The sequence below is a fragment of the Carica papaya genome, chromosome 6 (assembly GCF_054855325.1).
Source record: "Carica papaya isolate Zhongbai chromosome 6, ASM5485532v1, whole genome shotgun sequence".
NCBI classification, from domain to species: domain Eukaryota; kingdom Viridiplantae; phylum Streptophyta; class Magnoliopsida; order Brassicales; family Caricaceae; genus Carica; species Carica papaya.
Window position 1 is genome coordinate 14,446,868 of NC_142314.1, and position 22,798 is coordinate 14,469,665.

A 22,798-nucleotide genomic window follows, 5' to 3' on the forward strand; every position below is an offset into this window, starting at 1 on the left:
TACTACTTTTGTCTACAAATTATTCTGATAATTAAATTATTTTGAAATACTTATTTGAATTTAATTATTTTATTTATTCTATAAAATATAAATATTAATTTTAAAATATTATTTTTAAATTTTAAAATAAATATCATTTGAACAATTTATAATAAATATAAAATCACAGAAGAATAAACAAAGATTATATTTTATTTAAAAATATTAAATTTGTTAATTAACAAAATATAAATCAATATATATTCTTGTTGAAAGTATTATTTATTTCCTAGAGCACAAGTCATTTCTCAAAGAATATTAACTTTTAACTTTTCATTTCATTTTTATCCAAAGTCAAAAACAGCTTCTGCTGTTACCTAAAAGCAAATATGTTTTTTAGTGTCCAGGCAGACTTTAATTTTTTTTACAGCAGAGCAAAAGTAGAAGTTTGGCCAAACAAGTACTAAGAGGAGGTAACAAAAAGTATGGAGTATTTAGTGGAACTTGTTGATATGTTAATTGACTTGTAAGTGTTGTAAATGGGTGGAAATCCCTTGGTGCCTATGCTAATACAAATTTCACATTTATATTCAAAAAAAAAATAGAAAAGTAGGTAACAAATTTGAAATCTGCCAGTACTTGAAGCAGGTTTCTTATCTTACTTTTGGACTTGAGGACAAGCACTTTCTTTGGAAGGGAAGTAACTTTATGCGCTTTGATAAAACAGCAACATTTAAGAGTATTAATATCTCATAAGAAATTTTATAGGTATATTACTATTTAAGAAAAGACATCACAAGGTTTGAACAGATCAGGGAGATCAGCAGATGGAAGAGATTAGAAGATTTGGTTATATTATCTGTTTGGTTTTTATTAGTTTCTCTACTTTTGTGTCCTTATCCTGTTCTAAAATATATGTTTGTAATCAGTTAGTGCGGTAAAAGTAACAAGCAGAAATTTCATTAGAAGTTTTTTAGTACTTTTCCTACTGAAGGGATTGTTAACTTTTCTTTTGATGAGTCCTTATCATATAAAAACTGCAAGATTCTCTTTTGTAGAACCCTTATTATTAAGAGATCAAAGTTTTCTATCTTAAGGAGCCCTAACCCTTTTCCACACAAAATCCACAACAAGATCCAATCTAAAGGACTTAACACTACTAAGTATGCATATCTAGGGTATGTACTAGGTTGGACTGATCAGAATAACAATGAAATGTATGGCAGTAGCAAATGCATGGATGCCGAAAGGCCAACTGGGGTGGGGAAAAAGAAAAACTTGCGGCTTAGATTTTAGAAAATTGGGGAATATGTCACACCCACATTGACTCAAAATATCACCCATATCGATCTTAAATATATAGATACATCACATATATTAATTTGACAACAAAACCAGCAAGAATAAATGATTTTAGTTATTACCCAATATTCATCCATGATGTCCGTTAGAAATTTTGTAAGTGCTACAACTGAAGCTGAGGGTTGAGATCCTTCTGAGTCAGAGGACGATGAGATAATACTATCAAGATCATCAAAAATGACAACAGAAGGTGCATGATCCAATGCTTCTGATATAATGCTAGAGAGTGCTTGGCGGATAGTCAAGGCCTTCTCTAATGCAAGTCCAGAACAAGAAACAAATATTCTGCAAATAAAAGAAAACCAGACCATAACATTTCATTCTCATAAACTACTTCTAGTAAAAGTTTATGTAACTTCTAGAGGAGCAATGTCATATAATAAAGTGCTAATTTCTAAACAAATAGCAGGACATGGGCTATTCGTATGGCTACTACACCCACTGAGTGATGGCTATTGGAGTACCCATATGCTATAAAATTTTTGATTGATCTATAATTTCTGCCCTTTTAACAAAGTATCCCCTGAACCCACCGTAGCACAAAGTCCAAGCAATCCTCCAAACAAATCCCATTTTAAGGAAGTGACATGAATATCTAAAGTAAAATCTATTTTTTAAAAATAAAAAGTAAGTTAAGATTCATTAATTCACAAGCACCAAGGAAGTGTCAACCTATATACAAAAAATATTTACACATAAAACAAAATATCAATAAGAGCCACAAAATCCTCCATCGTATAAAAAGGATGACTCACAATAAAAAAACTCAGATTTAAAACCATCTATCTCTTACTCTATCAAAATCATCTTCCATTCCTTCAAAAGCTCTCATATTCCTCTCTTCCCACACCACCGAAAAAATAGCAAGGGCAATGAGGCTCACATGTTTCTTCCCTCCACTAATACCTTTCCAGGACCAAATCTCTTCCATCCTATCTCAAGTAAAATCTTAGAGTGATAGTTACTGGACCAGGACCTCCTGATCGAATTACTGGTCAATCATACCAAAAACCCACCACCTCAATTGGAACTGAAGTTAAATATAATCAAAGTATTACCATTTCAAAACTTAATAGAAATAAAAATCATTCAAAATGAAAAAGAAAATCTTACACATGTGCAAAAAGGTCTTCACGTTTCTCAAGGGACTTTGCAGCAGCTCTGGCTAACAGTGTCTTTCCAGAACCCTAACACAACAAAATGATGTTACTTGAACCACCAACAAAGGTCTAAGACTCTAATTACATCGTTATAACTCAATCTAGAGTTATACAGATAGAAAGATTGGCGTCTTGTGTTTCTAAAACAAACAATTACTTATGAAAAGATTGATGTCATTTGTTTCTGAAACAAACAATTACTTATACTTGTATCTTCACAACTGAATTCACAATATATATTACTATTGATTCCAAGAATAAAATGAATGATCAAGAACACTTTTCTATCCAAATTATGTCCAACTTAGCAGCTTCCATATACCAGGCACTAGACTCCAACAGCTTAATCCAGTTGTCAGCAACCCCAACACTCTAGGAATGTCAGGTTGTCCACTTATAGATCGTTTGGCCTAACAGAACTGTAATAAGAGAGAAATGTAATGCCTATTACATTAGATACTCTTATTACCATGTTTCGTTCCATAAATCACAATTCCATTGAAATTATGATTCCAACAGATGCTGCAGTCGTGATTCATGCCTGCAGGTCATGAATCAGTCTGTTCAGAATATCATTTTTTTAGTTTAAGTAGATTATACCCTCAATGGCCAATTTACATTATTTTACATCTAACATACCCCCACTTTAACAAATAAATCAACATCAAAACCTAGTTTTATATAAATGTGCAAATTCTAAAACTTACATATATATATGATGTTTTTAATATATTTTCTGGTAAATTTTATTAATGACGCATGAAAATATCTCAATTAAATGCTAAATTTTATATTAGAAACTGAGAATTCATAATTTTTAAAAAATAAGTTCCTGGTCATATCTGGAAAATTTTCAGATTTTTTATTGAAATTATTTAAAAACTTAACAAATTTATGAACTTTTATGTAACATAGAAGAAATTTAATTATCAATATGCAATTGTGATTATTTGAATTACTTATTAATCATTTTAATTATTACATTAATTATAATATTTGTTAATTATTCATAGTCTTATGTTGTAAAGTGCATTAAAATACACTTTTAACCAAATACAATAAGAAGGCATTCTAGTCATTTAGAGTTACTTACAAGCATATTCCTAGCTCATTTACAACAGAAGCAAACATAGTAAAAAGGTTGTAATGGTTATTCCTAGTTGCAAATCAAACAATGTAATATAATTGCAATTGCATTACAGTTTTATTCTATTCCCAGTAAATAGTTATTACATTACAGTCTTATTGTAACCACTTGCTCCTTTGGTGCCCGATGGTTTTCAGTTTATGGACGATGGCAAATAGAAGCTTGGGGATTGATTGGGTGATGGCGGGGTCCGTTAGGGAGGAGAGTGTGGCATGGAAAATTTAAATGAGAGGTATCCATTCTGCAATTTGATTTCTCTCACCATTATGTGGATGGCTTGGAAGGACAAAAATAGGAGGGCTTTTGATTGTGTCACAAGCACAAAAGATTTTGATATTTTAAATAATAGATGGTTCAAGACCCTCGAGTTTTTGTTATCGGGTCAATCACCCGAGGTCACTGAGGCTTTCAAGGCATGTTGAGGCCGGGTTGACTAAACTATGTAATTATTGTAAATGGGTTGCAACCCCTTAGGTGCTTATAGTAATATATACATACTGTTTTTATTTTTTTTAAAAAGATTGGTTGGATCAAGCTGGTGCTTGTGCAGTGAGTTGCTAAGGGTACATTTAGTAAGCAGATTAAAGGTTGAATAACACTTGAATGTAATGACTATTACGAATAATAGTCATTCATTTGTTTGGTTCATGGAAATTTAGCGATAGCCAAGATCAAGATGGACATTTTTTAAAAAATAAAAATGGACATTGTCGTTCTTCGTTTTCATGTAAATGTCAAAGTTCCCCTGTTATCATTAAAAAATTATCAATAAACGCGATCTTTCAGATAGCCAATCCGCCACCATAAGAGCAGTGCACATTCACCATCAAAGCTGGCCGAAGTTTATCACACAGCCACCTCATGGCAAACTTTAGTAAGAAAGATATATTAGTACTCACCATACTAACTAGATTTCAGCCAGACTGTCATTAGAGTGGCTGAAATCTTGTCAAAACCTCACATGGACATCACTGGTGAAGCTTTATGAGTGAATGAGGCAAACGTCCAGGCAAAGCTAGTATCCACCTGCTTGCTTGTCTCTGGAGACTTACCCAGTGCCAGAACGATATAGGAACGGAAGGAGGAGTTAGAAGAAACTTAGGTAGGTTGTTTGATTTTTGGACGGTTGCTAATAAGAGAATGAGGAAGATCACCCATATAAGCTAGTTTGTTTGATTTTTGGGCGGCCACTAGTAAGAAAACAAGGAAGATGGTATTGAAAAAAAAAACAAAAAGAGGTAGTATAGAAGCTGAAAGTTAAAAAGAAATATGAAAAGTTTTTCTTTAAAGAAAATATGGGATCTATAATTTTTCTAAAGAAAACTTTAAACTTTGATATTTAGGCATCGATTAGTTTTTTTTTCATAATTATGCAGATTAATATTTTAATTTAAAATTATAGATTATTACTAATAGAGTGACAAGAGTACTTTTGGCACTTAATCTATTCTACCTTTTGAGCTTACCATCCAAACTATAATGTAATCACAATTCTATTACTACATTATTCCATTCCTGATAAGTTGTTATTGCATTACAGTTTTATTACATCCAGAAACCCAAATGTCGTAAATATGCTGTCAAAATTACTTTCAATAAAAGCAACTCTAAGGTTAAAGTGGTAATCTTTGGTAAAACTTACTGAAGAAGTATTTCAATATATAATATGATATTACGTTCAATTAATTATGCTATAAAATTAGTACTAAATTTTGAAATAATAAAAAAACATTGCATTGCAGTAAATAATATTCATTATTAATATCAAATATTTGCATCGATAACAGTTCTAATAATTTAATTTACCTTAAAACATTTATTTTAATTTCACTATCTTATTTATTATATTCAATATATATTTTTTCAAATAAAAGTATAGTATCCATCATGTACAAGAACCAAGGGGTTGTCAACCCATGTACAATATTATTTACACTTCAATCATAATATTTATAAGATTCCCAAAATCTTTCGTAGTATGCAAAGAGTGACCTATAATTATAAACCCACAATTTGGAACTATCTATTCTTAATCCCATAGAAGTTAGCTTCCACCCTCTCAAAAGCTCTCATATTTCTTTCTTTCCACACAACTCAAAAAATAACAAGGGGATATGAGACCCACATGCCTTTTCCCGTCACTAATACCTTACTATGCTCAAATCTCATCATGTCTGTCATAACCCAACTGATTCTCAATAACCCATATACCAGGATTCACAACTTGTACGCCAATGGATAGCACAGCAAGATATGATTGCACGACTCTTCCGCACCCTTATATAGGAAGCATCCATTCACCAAAATCTTTCCCCTTCTCCTTTGCTCGTCAATAGTAAGTATACATTCCCTCCCTGTCTCCCAAGCGAAAAAAGCCATTCTAGGGGGAGTATCCGAATTTGCTTGTACAGAAAGCTGATCTTAAAGGAGTCATTTTTTACTAAGTAATCATATAAAGATTTATCATGTATGTGCCCTCAGCCCTTAGGCACCAAACTAGTAGATAATTGCTCTCATTCAGATAGACTATGGACACAGAGCTGATAAGGGACTCAAACTCATTAACCTCCCAATCGTTAAGGTTCCTGATCAACTCCACTTGTCATTCTGGAGCCCCCCTACTAAACCAAGAATCTGTCCAGAAACTAATTGTTCTCCCATTGCCAACCCTCCACTTGATGCAACCCTAAAATTTCTCTCTCCTCATACAGATTTTCTTTCACAGACCTTTCCCATGTGGTCTTAACAAAATTTGAGTGTATCATCCTCTATCTACGGTATCAAACTTCACCTCAATTACCCTTCTCCAAAGAGTACCATTTTCTATCATGAACTGCTAAAGCCACTTGCCCTAGAGCGCGTTGTTCATATCCACGAACGATCTCAACCCCAAACCCTGATGCAATGGTTTTTTAATCTCATCTCATGCCACTATATGATATCTCCTTCTATCCTCCGAGTCACCTCACAGAAATCTGCATTGGATGAATCCAAATCTCTTCGTCATGCTCCCAAGAATTGTCAAGAGAGACATATAATAGATGAGAAGATTAACTAACATATTTCTTATGAGAGTAAGCTACTCCTCCTTAGATAGTAGATTTCTCTTCCAACCTGCTGACCTCCTCTCAAACCTTTTTATGACCAGATCCCATGTTCTCACATCTTTGTAAATAGCACCTAAAAACCCCAAATACTTAACTCCACCCTTTTGCATCCCAATACATTTGCCAATTAGGTAGTATCATTCCCATCACCTAGTCTCACCAATTCTGACAATCAAATTAATATTAACCAGAGACCGATTGAAAGCACAACAAGACACATGTAAGATATTATGTTCAATATTTAAAATATTAGTTTTAAGTCACCATTATTTAAATGTTAAAGGAAAAATCATTTGACTAACATGTAAGTTCGTATATTATTAACTGATATTTTTATCTTAACAGTATTAAACTAATAAATCAGAGAAATATATAAGTAGAAATATTATTCGCCTATCAATCTCAAAAATATCTATTTTCAGCTTTTTCTTGAAAGAGAAAATATCCATTTCAACTTTTGACTTAAATTTTATCAAAAGTAAAAAACAAATATGCTTTTATAACCACTTCTTTACTTAAAAGTTAAACAATAATTCTACTCTAAAGTGAATACCACTTAAAATAAGCACTTAAAAGAATGACTATCACTCTTAGAACAGAAAAAAAATAATAATATCATGCAGTGGCTCTGAACACATGAATGTACTGGTAATTTCTAACAAATTTTCTAAAGATTTTCTAATCTGTTCATCAAATTGATATCTCAACAGAAGTTCATATACATGCGCCTATACTTAACCTCCCATGCTACATGCATTCATCTATTTCCCAATAGTCACAACAAGAACTTAGTTCCTAAGCTCTGACAATTGATGAACATGACACCTACATATACAACTGCACTAATGGCGGTGGATCGCCCAACAGTCCATGTAAAGTATTTATGAGATCAAACAAGGAAAAAAAATTTGACAATGACTATCTAAAAGAACCATTCTTGCACAAGAAGACTGAATTTTGGAGCCAGAGCAATCCTCTATAACATAAAATCAGAACATGCAAAATTAAGAATTTAATTATGTCTCCTTCAGCCAAACATAAATAAAAAATGAATCACTGAACTCAAAGAGATGCACATACAGGAGGTCCATGTATTAGAACATGCCCAGGTAAGGGAAGATTGTGAACACCGAACCACATTCCAGACGCAGAAGACAACAACACAATCATCCCTGCATTGAGACTTGTGTTAGGATTAAGAGTGAAACTGCCTCTCCCTAGTAGTAGAACATATGGGAAGTGTGATCAATTCCAGCAAAGATTGGTGGGTATAATAAATGTTTCTATATTAAAAAAGGTGCATAAACGTTTCAAGGATCCTGAAAAGGCACTTCAGCAACTAGATATCAAACTAAGAACCTAAACAAAAGTTGCCCATTACAAGATTTTCACAGAAATAGATATTAAAAAAAAAAGATTCTAAAGCTGTTATAATTATCAATCAGACCTTAAAAGATTTTACCCAATCTAACTTGAGAATATGTGTAGAAGCAAAATTGTTAAGAGCAATGATAGAGTTGTTCTGCTTCTGGGATAAAATATAGCAATGCTGCATGCATGCATAAAAGAACTAAACCTTCAAAAACCAAAACTATAGTTTAGATCACAGAAAACAAGATTATACTGCATGAGATTACTCTGCAAACATCCACTATTCTTGAATGAACTCCTTCTCAAACCTTTAATTTCAAGGCACTTAAGGATCCTTCACAATGTACCAGCTCTAAAGCTCTCCTTCAACAATGAAAAAGCTATAAACCGATTAAAGCCAATTTCTGAGCAACAAAACAGGTTTTATTGGGCAAGACAATACAGGTACAACAATAATCTGGCGATCTTAAAACATATTTTATGCAACCCAGAGTTTTCATTCTCTCTTTTTCTTTAAGTCTCTATGGTCTGATACCTTACAGCCATGATCATCTTTATCATGAACTGGCTACAGTATTTTTCACTTCTGCAAATCCATACTGCACTATTTTTTATGTGGATCTGGAACATATAATTTTTATGAATACATATATTTATATGGGTGTAGTTACATGTACAAAAAAATTTTAAGTATATAAATCTGTGTGCTGTGGATATTTATATATATATAACCATATGTATGTACACATGGAAAAATAAAAGAAATGAAGTAGATAACTAACAATTGAATACGAAAAATGATTTTAAAATTTTAATCACAAGCTTAGTGATTTAAAATAAATTAAAGTCAAGAACTTAGTAGACCAAGAGAAACACATAGGTAAGTAGAAGTCTGCCACTAAATTTGTTTAAACACTTATAAAAATAATCAACAAAGAAGGTCATAAAAATAATAAATTGAAAATAAAAGAATAGTAAAATAATAATAATAACTTAATAAAGCAAATTGAGAACCAAAATAAGTACATTTAGAAATTACATGAATAAATAAATAGACAATTAAATTATGAATCATTGACCAAAGTGGTAAAGTGATATGATAACAAAGTTTTTGGAATAACAAATGAAATTGAGAATAAAAAAAGATATTAAGTTAAATTACAAATAATAGAAACACTAATTAAAAAAATAAAAAAGGAACCAAATAAGCAATAAAATTGCAATAATATAGATAAGTTAAGGAATATTACAATAAGGGATAAGAAAATTCAGAATAACAACAAATAAAAATAAAAGAATTACTGAAAGACTATGAAACCCGTTTAGTATGTATTAGAGAAAGGGGGGGTGCATGTGTAGCCATTTTTGGTAACTGATGTGCCTCAGTCACATGCTGCGAAGCCCCATACTGAACATGGTTTAGAAAGTGTTCAGTGATACCCTTTTGTGATCCACTTTCCTTAACATCAAAAAGAAAAAAAAAATTCTGAACATTCATGAATGGCAAATAAAAGTTCTTATCCTTTATCCACTTTATTTTGCTTGAGAAGCATTTTGTCTGCTACTATTAGCAAGGTGCATTTTCATTCTGCATTCTCCTTATAGAACAGTAGAGAAAATGTCATAATGTTGCAGCATAGAACAGTTCTACATCAACAATAAAACATTCGAAGATTTGAGCAGTTCATCCAAACCAAATTAATAAAGAGAAAGCAGCATGAGTTCTGGCCATGTTTTTAGCAGATAATACAAAAAAGTCACTCTATAATCTTAACCAACCTCTTGGTTTGTCTGGATTGGTGTGTGTGTTCCTTATATTAGCATGTTCATGCATATGCAAACCATTAGCAATAAAGATCATACAGAGTTGTAAGAAATACAAAAGCTAGCATATTGTTGCTAAAGATATACCATTTTGTACATGAAAGAATTATGAAGAAAGGCATTTCATGTAAAGCATATCAAAGAGAAAATACTCACTCTTGATAACATCAGATACAATTGGACCCATCCAGCTCAAGGAAGATACATCTGACAAGATACCATTTATAGAGGTTCTTTCCTTAACAGAATACAGGGATACAGGACCACACAAATCCATCTTTCCAGCGAGAATTTTTAAGCCCTCTAAAGTGTTCCCCTTTCTGTTTCTTTCATCTATGGCAAACTTGTAGGTATCCAACTTTTCACCATGTGAAAATTCCTCTGAGACAGTCAATACATATAAGATTTCTACTGGAAGCTCTCTAGTCTTGTTTCTGTTCTCTAAAAAACCATTAGATGGTGCCTGTACCTTTGTGTAATCGCTAGACCTGTGCCCTCTCACTTCAAAGTGGAGTAGAGTTTCATTCCCCAAAGCTAATGTATTGACATCCTCTGCTGCATCTGAAGCAGCAGCATCAAGTTGTGCAGAAGACCACAAGTGAAGAAGATATTCTAGTCCCTTCCTGTTGTCAGATAGATTAGTGGTCTCTGCTTCCTCTTTGAATGGACTCTCAGAAGAGAGAGCCATAATAACTTCATCATGGGTTGACCAATCTACAACATCCACATAGGTGCTGATGCCAGCTTTTGGAAGCACATTTTTTGTCTTTCGGTCCCTGTGGATATCAAGTACTTCCATGCCATTCTCTAGTGCCTTGTCCTTACTCTTTCCAATAATCTTAAAGTGGCACGGAGAAAGTGAAATTGCAGGAATTTCCTTCTTCAAATTGGCATTAATTCCCTTCAAATAAACCCCTGAAAGCATGAGATAATTCTCACTTGAAACCAACTTTGCAAATGAATTAAGAGATAACAGATTGCTGAAATACTAAGCGCCTTACAACAGGAAACTGGTATAAAAACCAAATTTTTTCTCCTCTTCTCATAAAGGCAACAAGCTCCGACAATTTAGTTATGTTTTGAGAACAGGATTATTCATTCATCCATAACTTAGCCAGCCAAGGATCACTACTTCACCCAGGAAGCCAAACACTATTATCTTACAAAGCCATCATGGCCTGATAAATAAGTATCTTTAGCTTCACAAGATTCATGAATACACTCCAAAAAACAGTGGGGAAAATACACATTAGGATCAAATCCAAATCTATAGGATTGTAGAAATTTTGATTAGACAGAAATTTGAGGAAACTTCTCTTACTTTGCTTTTTAGTTTGTGTGGAACAAATTTTCTTCAAAAGATACAACATATATATGGAGCCCTCTAATACTATTCATAGATATAATTCCTAATTTGAGAAGTAAAATAAATCCTAACCCAACAGGAAAACAAATCTGCAAAACTATAGATAAATATAATAAATCCACAATTAATTCTAAAAGTTGAGGAATCAATATAGTAAACAACTAAATTAACCCTATTCTTATTTTAAGGTTAAATATTGTTTCTATGCTCCTACACCACACATGCATGTACTGAGTAATGAATTCCAATTGTAATGATAGGTAATGATTTGATGATCAATGGTGTTGTTTTCTACATGCTCAACCTGAGAATATCGGTGTAGGGGACAGCAATGTTGCAAGATCTTTCTTCTAAGAAAATGTGTTAATTCAGAAATTATCTTGCACCAGAAAATTTGTCATTTTTCATTTTCCTAACAATGAAGAAATTCCAATAAGAAATGTCACAAAAAATAACTTTCCTAAAATACCAAAGAACAGGAACTGTTAAGGAACAGGTAAGCAGAGATGAATAACAGATGTGTTCCAAAAAAATTAAACATACATGAATGCACGCCTGCTTTCAGATAAAGACGAAGTGACGGAGCTATCATAACATGTCCTAGAGCTATTGAATCTGAAATTAGAAGGCGAACAGTTGCTGCATGAGATTCCTTTTTGTCAGTTCCCCCATTAGCTTCCTTGGCAGTTAAGCTGCTCTTCATTCTGACAGCATCATTTTCAAGATTTGTGCTCTGTGTTGGTGATAATCTAGGGATAATTGCAACCAATTGATGAGACCATAACGAAAATTTTTTGGCAGTTTCTGGATTAATAAAAGCAATAGATGTGAGCACTACATTCAGCTCAAGGCCTTTGACATCAGCTCTACGAAAAAATGATCTGTCTGAATCTTGGACACGTAGTAGAGCCTTTGGAATATGGTCTTCTTTATTTGCAGACAACAAGTAGGAATCTCCAGCTGCATCTGTGTCTCTCTTGCGTCTTTTTGGAGCAACAGCAACTTCACTTCCCGGCACAAGTTGCACTGAGAAGACACTCATCAAAGAGACAAAATATCATCATTAAACAGATTTTTTAATCCATATCCATTTAAGTAAATAAATGTATAGCTTAAACCAGACATGCTAATGTCCAAAAGCAGCAGAATATATACACCAGCAAGCTGTGATACCATGATAGATAGAACACATAGGGGAAACAAGTGAAATGCTAAAACTCTAGTTTGCTAATACTATTCCTAAGACCTTACTTCAGCAGAAGCTTTGAAAAAAAAAATCTTGAAAATGCTGATAATGAAGACAGCAATGGTTGTGGGGAGGAAGACAAGGGGAAAATGTGTAAAAGGAAAGAAGGAAAAAACCAGAAGAAACCTAGGAGCATTTTATAGCTTAAATGAATGCTCAACTATTTCTAAAGAAATTTACACTGACATTACTTATATAACTTACTTTTGCTGCTTCCTTTTGCTAGGCATAGAGCTGCTTACAGCAGGAGTTGAAACTGAATTCGTCTCGTAATCACGAGATAAACACCATTGACTTAAAGTCCAGGTGTTATCCATATGGTTTCAATACAAGCAAATGGAGATTCAACTATCACTAAGTGTAGAGCTATGTCCTAGTATCTATGGAAGAATAGAAAGTCTTGCTTTTTTAATTGAATTATAGAGCCCATATATATATACCCATTCTTAGGTTAATAAAATGAAACATACAATTAATTACATATACCTTTTACCTTGATTATACAAGTATAGACTTTCCTATATAATGTATATATTTCTCAACACTTCCCCTCAAGCTGGTAAATAGATTTTTTTTTTCTCAGCTTGACAATTATCATCTAAAATGCGAGATTACTCAACCCTTTAGTCAACACATCCGCAAATTGTGAGCTGGTGGGCATTGAAGACGTGTAAATAACACCATTATTCAGTTTCTCATTGATAAAGTGTCTGTCAACCTCAATATATTTGGTTTTGTCGTGTTATATCGGATTGTGTGCTATACTAATTGTTGACTTGTTACCTCAGTAGAGTCTCATAAGCTTATCCCATTCAATTCTCAAATCTTCCAGGATCAATTTCAGCCATAAAAATTTAGTCATTTCTTGTGTCATTGCCCATAATTTCAACTATGAACTAGACCGGACATCCACATTTTATTTCTTACTTCTCCAAGTGACTAACTTTCAAAAAAAGTACAATAATCAGTAATGGATCTTCGGTCCACTAATGACCCTGAATAATTTGCATCGGTGTAGACTTCACTCATCAACCTATTATTTCTTTTTTAATATAATACCTTTCCCTGGTGCAATATGCAACTTCACTCATTGAGTGCAATATGCAACTTGCAAGTGTCCTCCTTGAACTTGTGCATAAATTGCTTTATTACACTTACTACATATGTGATATCCAATCTGTTGTATGACAAGTATATTAGTTTTCCAACTACTATTTAGTACATTTCCTTACTGACATCCGAGTCTTCTTCTGCCAATCCCAATTTGAGTGAGATCAACTGGGATATCAACGAGTTAAATGTTAGCTTGTCGATCTCCTTTAAAAGGTTAGTGACATACTTATATTGTGAGATAAATATCTGAGCTTTACAGTAGGCTACTTCTATCCCGAGGAAATGTTTCAATCCTCTAATTCCTTGATTTCAAATTCTCTAGTCAGACATTACTTGACATTGTTCTCTCCTTTTCATCATTACCTGTCACTATTATGTCATCTATGTTTATCTCCAAAAAAAAAAATATTATGTCATTTGCATACACTACAAGGGCTCCCCCTGAATTGGAAAATAGGGTATGTTTTCCCTGACTCTACCTGTAAGTCATAACTAGCATAACCCTTATAATTTTCCAAACCATGTTCTAGGAGATTGTTTGAGCCGTATAGTGCCTCTTTTAACTTGCACATTTGATTTGCCTTTACGCCCTTAGTAAATCCTGGAAGGATTTCCAATAAATTTCTTCTTTTAATTCTCTATGCAGAAAGGCATTTTTCACATCAACTGTTGCAACTGCTAATTAAAATTTGCAGCAAAGGATAATAGAACATGTATCAAATTCATTTTTACCACTAGTGCGAAAGTCTCCTGGTAATCAATCTCATAAGTTTGAGCATCTCCTTTGACCACCAATCTTTCCTTATATCTCTCTATAGATCCATTAGGTTTATACTTTATCATAAATAAACATTTACATCCTATTTGTTGCTTCTCTTTCGGTAGGCCCACCACTTTCTATGTTTAATTCTTCTCCAAAGCCTATATTTCAACTTCCATAGCATTTTTTTATTCCTCAACAGTCAAGTCTTAGATATTTTATTGGGAACAGATATTGTATTTAGACTCATTAAAAAGTTCTTATGAGATGGAAAACATTTTTCAAAAGATAAAAAGTCCGAGGTCAAATAGAACGGATGCTTAGTGCATTAACTCATCTCTTTTTTCAGTGCAATAGGTATATTCATATCAGACGGTAAAGAGTTCTCATGGCTTACCTCATTTCTAGCAACCAAGTTGGATTCACGAACTTGCTTTGGATTTGATTATGAGTTATCCTTCTTGGATACACCTGAGAAAACCACGGGTGTTGTACGGTTGAGGGTTTTGGTTTATTTTCTTGGTTTCTAGTGGTACTTATGTTCAAGTGTATCTTGCAGTCTCTAGTTTTCTGATGTAGTGGTTACTTGGTTGAGGGGATGTAAGTAGGGGAATAACAAAAAGGAATGAATCCCCTTTATCTTCTAATAGACTATCCTCCTGAAGATAAAGTTTAGCAAAGAAACACTTCATCTCTACAAAGGTAACAATAGTAGATACATAGAATTTTTGAGTGGGAGGATGATAACATCTGTATCATTTTTGTATAGATGAGTACCCTAGAAACACATATTCGATGGACTTCAATTCAATTTTTCCTCGTTGAGATTGATATATGTGAACATAGGTAACATAATCAAGGACTTGAGGAATAAGGTTATTCCTTTTTCAAACTTCCAAAAAAAAAAAGAGCTAGAACTCCCATGGGACTACAAAAGTATAGTACCCGAGGTGATAACTCGTCGATAAGATAGGTTGCGGTCAAAACAACTTCCTTCTAGTAGTCCTTGGACATATGGTTTTGGAACAAGAAAGCATAGAAAATAGTAAGCAAATGATTGTTTTTCTGTCTACAACTTCATTTTGTTATGGAGTGTAAAAACAAGAAGAGTCATAAATAATATGTTCGCTTCCTAAAATTGAGGAGATTGTTTGATTAAAGTAGTTACAAGCATTATTAATTCCAAAATATTTGATTTTTACTCCAAACTGGGTTTTAATCATGTTGCGGAAGTTGGTAATAATAAGACTCATCTAAAATTTTGGTTTTTAGCAAGAAAAGTCAGCTTACTTTAGTGCAATCATCAATAAAAGAAACAAATAATCGGACTCTAAAAATATCATAAATATCATAGGGTCCCCAAATATCATTGTGAACCAAATTGAAAGGAAAATTGTTTCTTTTATCACTAGGAAGAAAAATTACATGTTTTTGTTTTGCCAATTCACGTATACCATAGTATAAATTTCCATTATTGGAATCCAAAAACAAAGAGAGAAGCATAACTTTAAGGGTGGAGAATGAGGGGTGACCTAATCTTCAGTGATAAAGTCATATCTTATCAAGGGTGCTGGTAGAATTAGCAGGGCATGGAGCCTCAAGTGCATCGTAGGAAGTATAACTCATTCCGAGCCTGAACACGTTAAATTGTCCTCTCCAAGTTATTGATACTAGATTTATGCATAATTTAGGAACATGTAATACATCAATAACTATAAAGTGAGGGCTAAGCTTTATGGTTTCAGCTCATAACCACATGGTTAGTGAACCATACGTAGTAATGATTTTCCTATTGCTGGAGCAAAAGGCATAGGTATTAAAAAATTAAGCAGAGTTAGTTATATGAACTGTGGCTCATGATAATACAAAAGGCCTATCTGAGGCATTTAAACCATGAGATACAGAAAAATAACCTAATAGCCCAAGTAACTGGTCCCTTTAGGTTTTTCAAGACATTCAAGTCCAGATCTCAGGTGTTCGATTCTGCCTCGAAATCACTACAGTCTGTAGTTTTTTCTTTTCCTTGTGCTATATGGGTCTGTCACTAATTCTTCTTGTATCCCCAATCCTTACAAGACGCTTGAGTCTCTCCATGAAGTTTCCAACACATCTCTTTGGTATTCCGAGATTTCTTATAGAAGATACATCAAATATTGTCCGCGTTCTGCCCGCCAGTGGCTACGATCTCATTGTGAATTCACTCCTTCCCTTGTTGGCATGGTTTGGAGCATTTAATTGTCATAGCAGAACTGTCAGTACTGCGGGACTCTAGCATAACTCCTCTTCTACTTTCTTCTGCACTAACAAGAGATAATACCTCATTCAAGGATGAAATCTCTTCTTTTTCCCAGAAGTAAAATTCTCACTTGATCATACTCTTAATTGACTCTAGCCATGAATAGATACACCCTAACTTTTTCAACTATTCCTTCAAAGTTGTTGCATCTATGCTACACCTCATAGTGAGACTGCGATACTGATCAAGCTCTTGTCACCAGTTCTTCAAAAGGTTGGAATAATCTGGAACTGTTTTATTCCCTTATTTGGTTGTCCAAGTTTTGACAGTCAGGTCATATAACTGGGTTGCATCCTTCATTTTGGAATAAGTTCCCTGATTTAGTCCCAAAACCCCCCTTTGCAGTTGATATTGTATTGTTTGTCTCTGGTGCCATTAAATACCAGAGTCAAGCCATTATTGTTGAATCTCCTTCATCTCATGAATCAAAATTTGGGTCTCCCAGTTTTGGTCCGATATTTAGAAGGTGACTGATTTTCCTTTTCCTTTTAGGATGGTCCAAATCAGTTGTGATCAATTCAAATAGTTCTTACCATTTAAATGATAGGCAATGGACTAAATGAAATTTGTTATTGCTTTCTGCTGAATTTCCTATGTGGGAACTTGTGTAAGTAATTTGGGAAGTGACCTCCCACATTGTTTAAAACTTTTTGAGCAATTAAGGTCAATTAAACAAGTTAAAGAAATGAGCTTACTGGCTAGACAGGTTCGGCTGTGTGGCAGAGACTTGCAGGACAACAGGCATGGCTTGAAGCTGTGGCTGGTGGCTGCATGCAGGAAGTGCAGGTGTGGCTAGGCTGGACAAATTCTGGCCGTGCACGGTTAAGGTTGTACGACCGCAAGGAGCAATGGCTAAAGCTGTGCGCTGTAGGGGATGGCAGTCGAGAATGGGCTATGTGTGGACAGAGGCTGGTAGGCACGACTAGGACACTGTTAAGGGGCTGGAGCTTGCGATGTAGGCTGGTCTCCGTGGCTGGTAGCCAGTCTGTTGTGGCCTGCGGCTGGGGTTGTGGTGGTCAGGAATGAAGGTTGACCCCCCTAACTCGGTTTTTTTCTTATTTCAGCAATCAAGGCAGACTGGGTTTTGTGAAAGAGAACTATGATTTTTTCCTACAATTGTAATACCATGTTGAAGAATAGAATATTTTGTTTTTTTTAATTGAATTAGAGGGCCATGTATATACACAATCTTAGGACAATAAAAGGAAACATACAATTAATTACATTTTCTGACATTTTACTAATATACAATTTACCATGATTATACAAAGATACACTTTTCCCTACATAATTTATACTCCAACAGTATTCATTATTAGGAGCTAGATGTGCAACGCCATTGATCCATGATGAACAAAATCTTTCCCATGCCTAGCAGAAATTGCACACTTATGCAGTGATTTGAAACACCAATTCAGATTGATGTATTCCATCCTAGAACTAATCCAAGTTGTACTGGAAAATTATTTTAATGCTAGTATCAGAACAGTTCTATAAAGTACAGGCAAAATCGCATATGTACTCGAATTGAAAAGAGGAAATAATTAATATCATCTTACCTACTGCTTTCTGTGGAAAGGTAGACACCACAATAAATGTTATGACAGTTCGACCTTGCAACCACAAAGGAAATCGCATGGTTTCATGAACAACCCTCACCTGTATTTAGTGACATTAGCTTCAAAAACTTCGGTAATGAGTCTTGTTAAATAATTCTCATAATGATGCTTATAAGTGTATAAAAAAAAATAAAGGTAGAGACTTTCGGTCAGAAGTAAAAAATTGGAGGAAAAACTCTCTACTCCTAGGAGTTTGGAGTAAAGACACAGGGATGAACATATTTTACATGGAATAAGCACTAAGTACAAATTCAAAAACAACACTAACCAATCGATCTTTTAGAAAGTGAAGAAACTCCATATATGGCGAATGTCAAATCAAGCAGTGGCAAACAATTTTATATGGCATGCAACGAATGAAAAACCTTCACATATCATGTAAGAAAAATAAGAATAGCATTACAATGCAGAAAAACCAAAGAAGCAACAAGGTAGGCTCTAGAAATATCCCTTTCCAGCTAGGAACCTAGGATTCAGTTAATGTACGAAGATGCTAAGCAGTAGGAAGTAAAGCACCGAAAGTTAGATTCCTCTTATTTCAATTACTGCAATTTAGTACCATCCAGAATTTACAATTTCAAGAACAAACCATCTGGAGTAAACCTGCAGCATGAACCTAGTCCATAAAACTTTTGGATAGCTCTAACAAACTTATAGAGAATTTAGAAAGATACTAACCAACAAAAAGAGATTGCAACTATATAGGTTGAAGAGGAGCCGGGGAGAGTTGAAAGAAACTAAAAGCTATCTTTAGGTCTAGAGTGTATAACAAGTTTCTCAACATAGAGAGAGAGACACACACACACACACATAACTTCATTGAGATGACACCATTGAGGTGCTGCCTGTATATGTAGGAGACAAGTTTATATTAAATCACTAATGATTACTCAAGCTGCGTGACAGAAGTTCACCTATTTAGAATGGTAGGTAATTCAGGATGTTAGGTTTTGCTTTGTCAAATGGATGGTAGCAAGAGAATTCAAAGAGTTGAGATATCATATTCTGCCCAGGATTGTGAGGTTAAACCAAGTCCAAACAGAATGGAAGTTAATGTGTGAGTTATAATTTATCATTTATCCCTTCTCAATAACAATTCTTCTTTTGTGGTTTAATTGACTCCGGGTAGAAGACACTCAATGAAGGAACTTACTGTTTTATCAGCCATAAATTTTACAACCGCATAAAGGGCCTCCAACTGAAACAGATATTTCTTAAAACTTGAAAATAATGAAATCAGAGGATATTATTAATTTGCAATAATGCAATTATGAAAAAAGTAAAATTTTAAATATCATATCAGGTATCACTATATCTGTGTCAGAAAAAAGACCAGAATATACATTATTCTTCCAAAAGAAAAAATCAAATGATGAACGCGCATCCGAAAAATCACCTAAGCAGCAGTAAATGATTCCTAACCGCTCGTAATTACGCAAAACTTTCCTAAACAGCGTAAGCATCCCAATCAAATATTACGAGTATCATCATCTTACTATTACTGAAAAATGCAACTCTCTCCTTACCACTAAAAAGACTCTCGTGCACAGTAGCAAGCAACCAACCAACCAAAACGAATATTCATGAAACAGGAACAAATGAAATCAATTATAATTATTAGCAAACATGTGAATCACCTGCTTTATTATAGCAGCCTCTGCAAGTTCAGCGTTGAGCTCAAGAACTTCCCAGTCATCCTCAGTCTCGGGCTCTACAGTAACTAAAGTAGCGTTTGGCACATTAGATAGGGCACGCACTTGAACCATAGCACGGTCTGGTAAAGAAATGCATTCAGCGAATTGCTGAGCAATCTTCATCGACAATTGCACCCAATTCAAACCAAAAAATTAAAAAAAAAAAAAAGCATGTGAAGTAAAACACAAAATGAAGTCTAGAAAAACAAAAAAGCAATGGAGAGAATAAAGGAAACTGCGTATTCAATTTGAAGAAGCAAAAATATTAACCTCGATGGCGGAAGAGGAAGAAGTTGCGCCGGACCAAGCGACGAGCCATTTATGGTGAGGGTCGCGAAGACTTCGAAGTTCGAGAGGGAGGAGAGGAGGAAGAGGATCGATGCGCGTCGACTGAAATGTATGGATAAGATTGATAGGGAGAGACACGAAGCAGGTTTCGATTCCTCCCACCACTCTCACTTCCATTTCCATTCTTCCTTCCATTCCCTCGATTTTTTGCAGAGAGAAAAGCAGGAGATGGAAGTGAGTTTGAAGAAAGAAAAAAGATTTCTTTTTCTTCGGATATATTTATTTACATATATAAAATGAATTTTAATATAATCACGTCCCCCAAGGTAAGGTTTATCAAGTAGCAATTGCAGGTCCCATTTGCTTCTGCCAGTTCTGTTCCGTTTTTTTTTTCAGCGTTACTTATAATTTTTTTTTTTAACAATATTTAAGAATCTGTTTGTTTAAATGATAATTCAATAATGATGTGTTGTTTTTTTAAAGTTTTTTTTATTTTTTTTATATTATTTAAAAATTTATTTATTCGGATGATAGTTCAATAATGATAGTATGATTTTTTTATAATTTTTTTTTGTTTGTTTATACTTTCAAATATATAGTATGATTTTTTGATAGTTGAGTCATGGTTATTAAAACTATGATTTTTTTCATTTTTTCAAACTACCGAATTAATAGTTTTAAGATGATTTGATAATTTTTTTTATATACTTAATATTTTTTATTATTTATAAAATTATTTTTCATTTTAAACCATTCTAACCTACATTTTTTACTCTTCTTCTTTTTCTTCTACTCTAGAATTTCTTCTTATTTTTCTTCTACCCGGCACTAATTCAAGAAGAGCCGCACACCTCTTCTTCTTCTTATTTTATTGTATATATATATTTTTTATATAAATATATATTTATATATTTAATTAAATTCATGTACTTATATTTTTAATTATATATACATGTATATTGCAACGATCCAGAATTTAAAAGAAAATAAATACATTAATTGAATGCGGATACGAAATAATAAAGTTAGGGTTTACATTTATTACACAATAATTTAAAATATCCAATAGGGTTACAAGAATATCCATTCTAAAAGAAGAAATAAAAATCAAAGAAATAAATGAAAAATAAACAACTGAGCATCTTAAGACGACTTTCACTAACTTTTGAAAGAGTTCAGGTGGTAAACTATTCAGCACTCTCTTGTTGATCGGGATCTGGGTCTTGGTTCTCTTGGTCTGAAATAGTTAATAAAATTATGAGCTATACTAACCAAGTAAGAATATCACACTACTCACCGATACATAAAATGAAAGTTCGTAAAAATAATAAAAATACTCAATTGAGCTCTTAATTTAAGTAAATTCATTTATCATAAGTAAAATAATTTATTACTTACTTACCGCTGCGAGATTTTCAAAATTGACCTATAGAAATAATAGCTCAACAACATCATAATCTCATATTCAAGTAAGCAAAAATAATAATTTTTCATTTTTATTTGCCTACTGGTATCCATTGGGGTCTATAGGGATATCTCATTACGCGTGAACCAACATCCAACTTTATTAACTAACTGACAATCCCCATACCCATCCAATATGAGCACCAAAAATATAATTCTTCAATACCCCGTCAGGTATGATAGTGAAACTGACTGTCTCTATACTCCGTCCGGTATAAGCGCCAAAAATACCAATCTTCAATACTCTGTCAGATATGAGGCGACGTTCTGAGTCCTTATATACTTGATTCCTCCACCATATCTCAGGATATCCAATAAAACTGTCATTCATTCATTCACTTAACCAATCAATTTTCTATTTATATTTAATTTTTAATTTCACAATCTAATCGTAAATCAACGCAAGATAAACAATACATGCATCAAGGAAACACAACTGAATAATTTTACCAATTCTAGTATATTATCATGCATTTAAAGTTATAAAATCAAATAATCGGTTAAACAAGACAACAATAATAAATAATTGATTTTGTTTTCATTAGTAACCTATAATTAATTCTAAAAGTTTTTTAAATTATGCAAAATACCGTATTATTGATAATTAAACTTCAATTCTATAACAGAAAATAAGGTGAGAGATTATTACCCGAATCGGTGTTCGAAATACCGAATGTTCTACTGTACCTACTGACGGTCACTGGATTTCTTGAATTTTTTTACAAAAATTAAAACACGCTTTACGTACCTAAAAATACCTTTAAAAATCTAAATTTTGTGTTAAAAATATTTTTCGGACAATTAGAATTCCAGCACAGAGGCACTGTCATGCTCTGGCAACAGCACCATCGCTTGCAGCGGCAGTTTGCCTCGGTCTGGCCATTTTCAGCCATTTTTGGCAAAAATTTGGTTGGTTTTATACTTATCCATGTGAGAAAAAATGTTAGCCGACCTCAGTTTGCTGAAAAAAGTCAAAAAAAAAAATTATAGTGGCAGAATTTT

General features: G+C 33.5%; 1 protein-coding gene across 4 annotated transcripts in view; it reads right to left on the reverse strand.

Annotated features, from left to right (window-relative positions):
• PEX1 (peroxisome 1) overlaps positions 1 to 20,652 on the reverse strand; it is a 33,167-nt gene extending 12,515 nt beyond the window's left edge. For 2 of the 4 annotated variants that reach the window (XR_015812881.1, XM_088206584.1), the window contains exons 1-8: positions 20,315 to 20,652; positions 19,988 to 20,161; positions 18,291 to 18,390; positions 11,860 to 12,342; positions 10,107 to 10,865; positions 7,836 to 7,927; positions 2,455 to 2,528; positions 1,404 to 1,626 (exon numbers count right to left, since the gene is read on the reverse strand). Coding sequence is in view for 3 of the 4 variants with exons in the window: in XM_088206584.1 (XP_088062710.1) it covers positions 1,404 to 1,626; positions 2,455 to 2,528; positions 7,836 to 7,927; positions 10,107 to 10,865; positions 11,860 to 12,342; positions 18,291 to 18,390; positions 19,988 to 20,161; positions 20,315 to 20,527 (2,118 nt within the window). In the remaining variant the exon portion in view is untranslated. The remainder of the gene's footprint in view (positions 1 to 1,403; positions 1,627 to 2,454; positions 2,529 to 7,835; positions 7,928 to 10,106; positions 10,866 to 11,859; positions 12,343 to 18,290; positions 18,391 to 19,987; positions 20,162 to 20,314) is intronic. The other 2 variants (XM_088206587.1, XM_088206586.1) reach the window with 2 other exon arrangements.
• Positions 20,653 to 22,798: the final 2,146 nt, after the last annotated feature.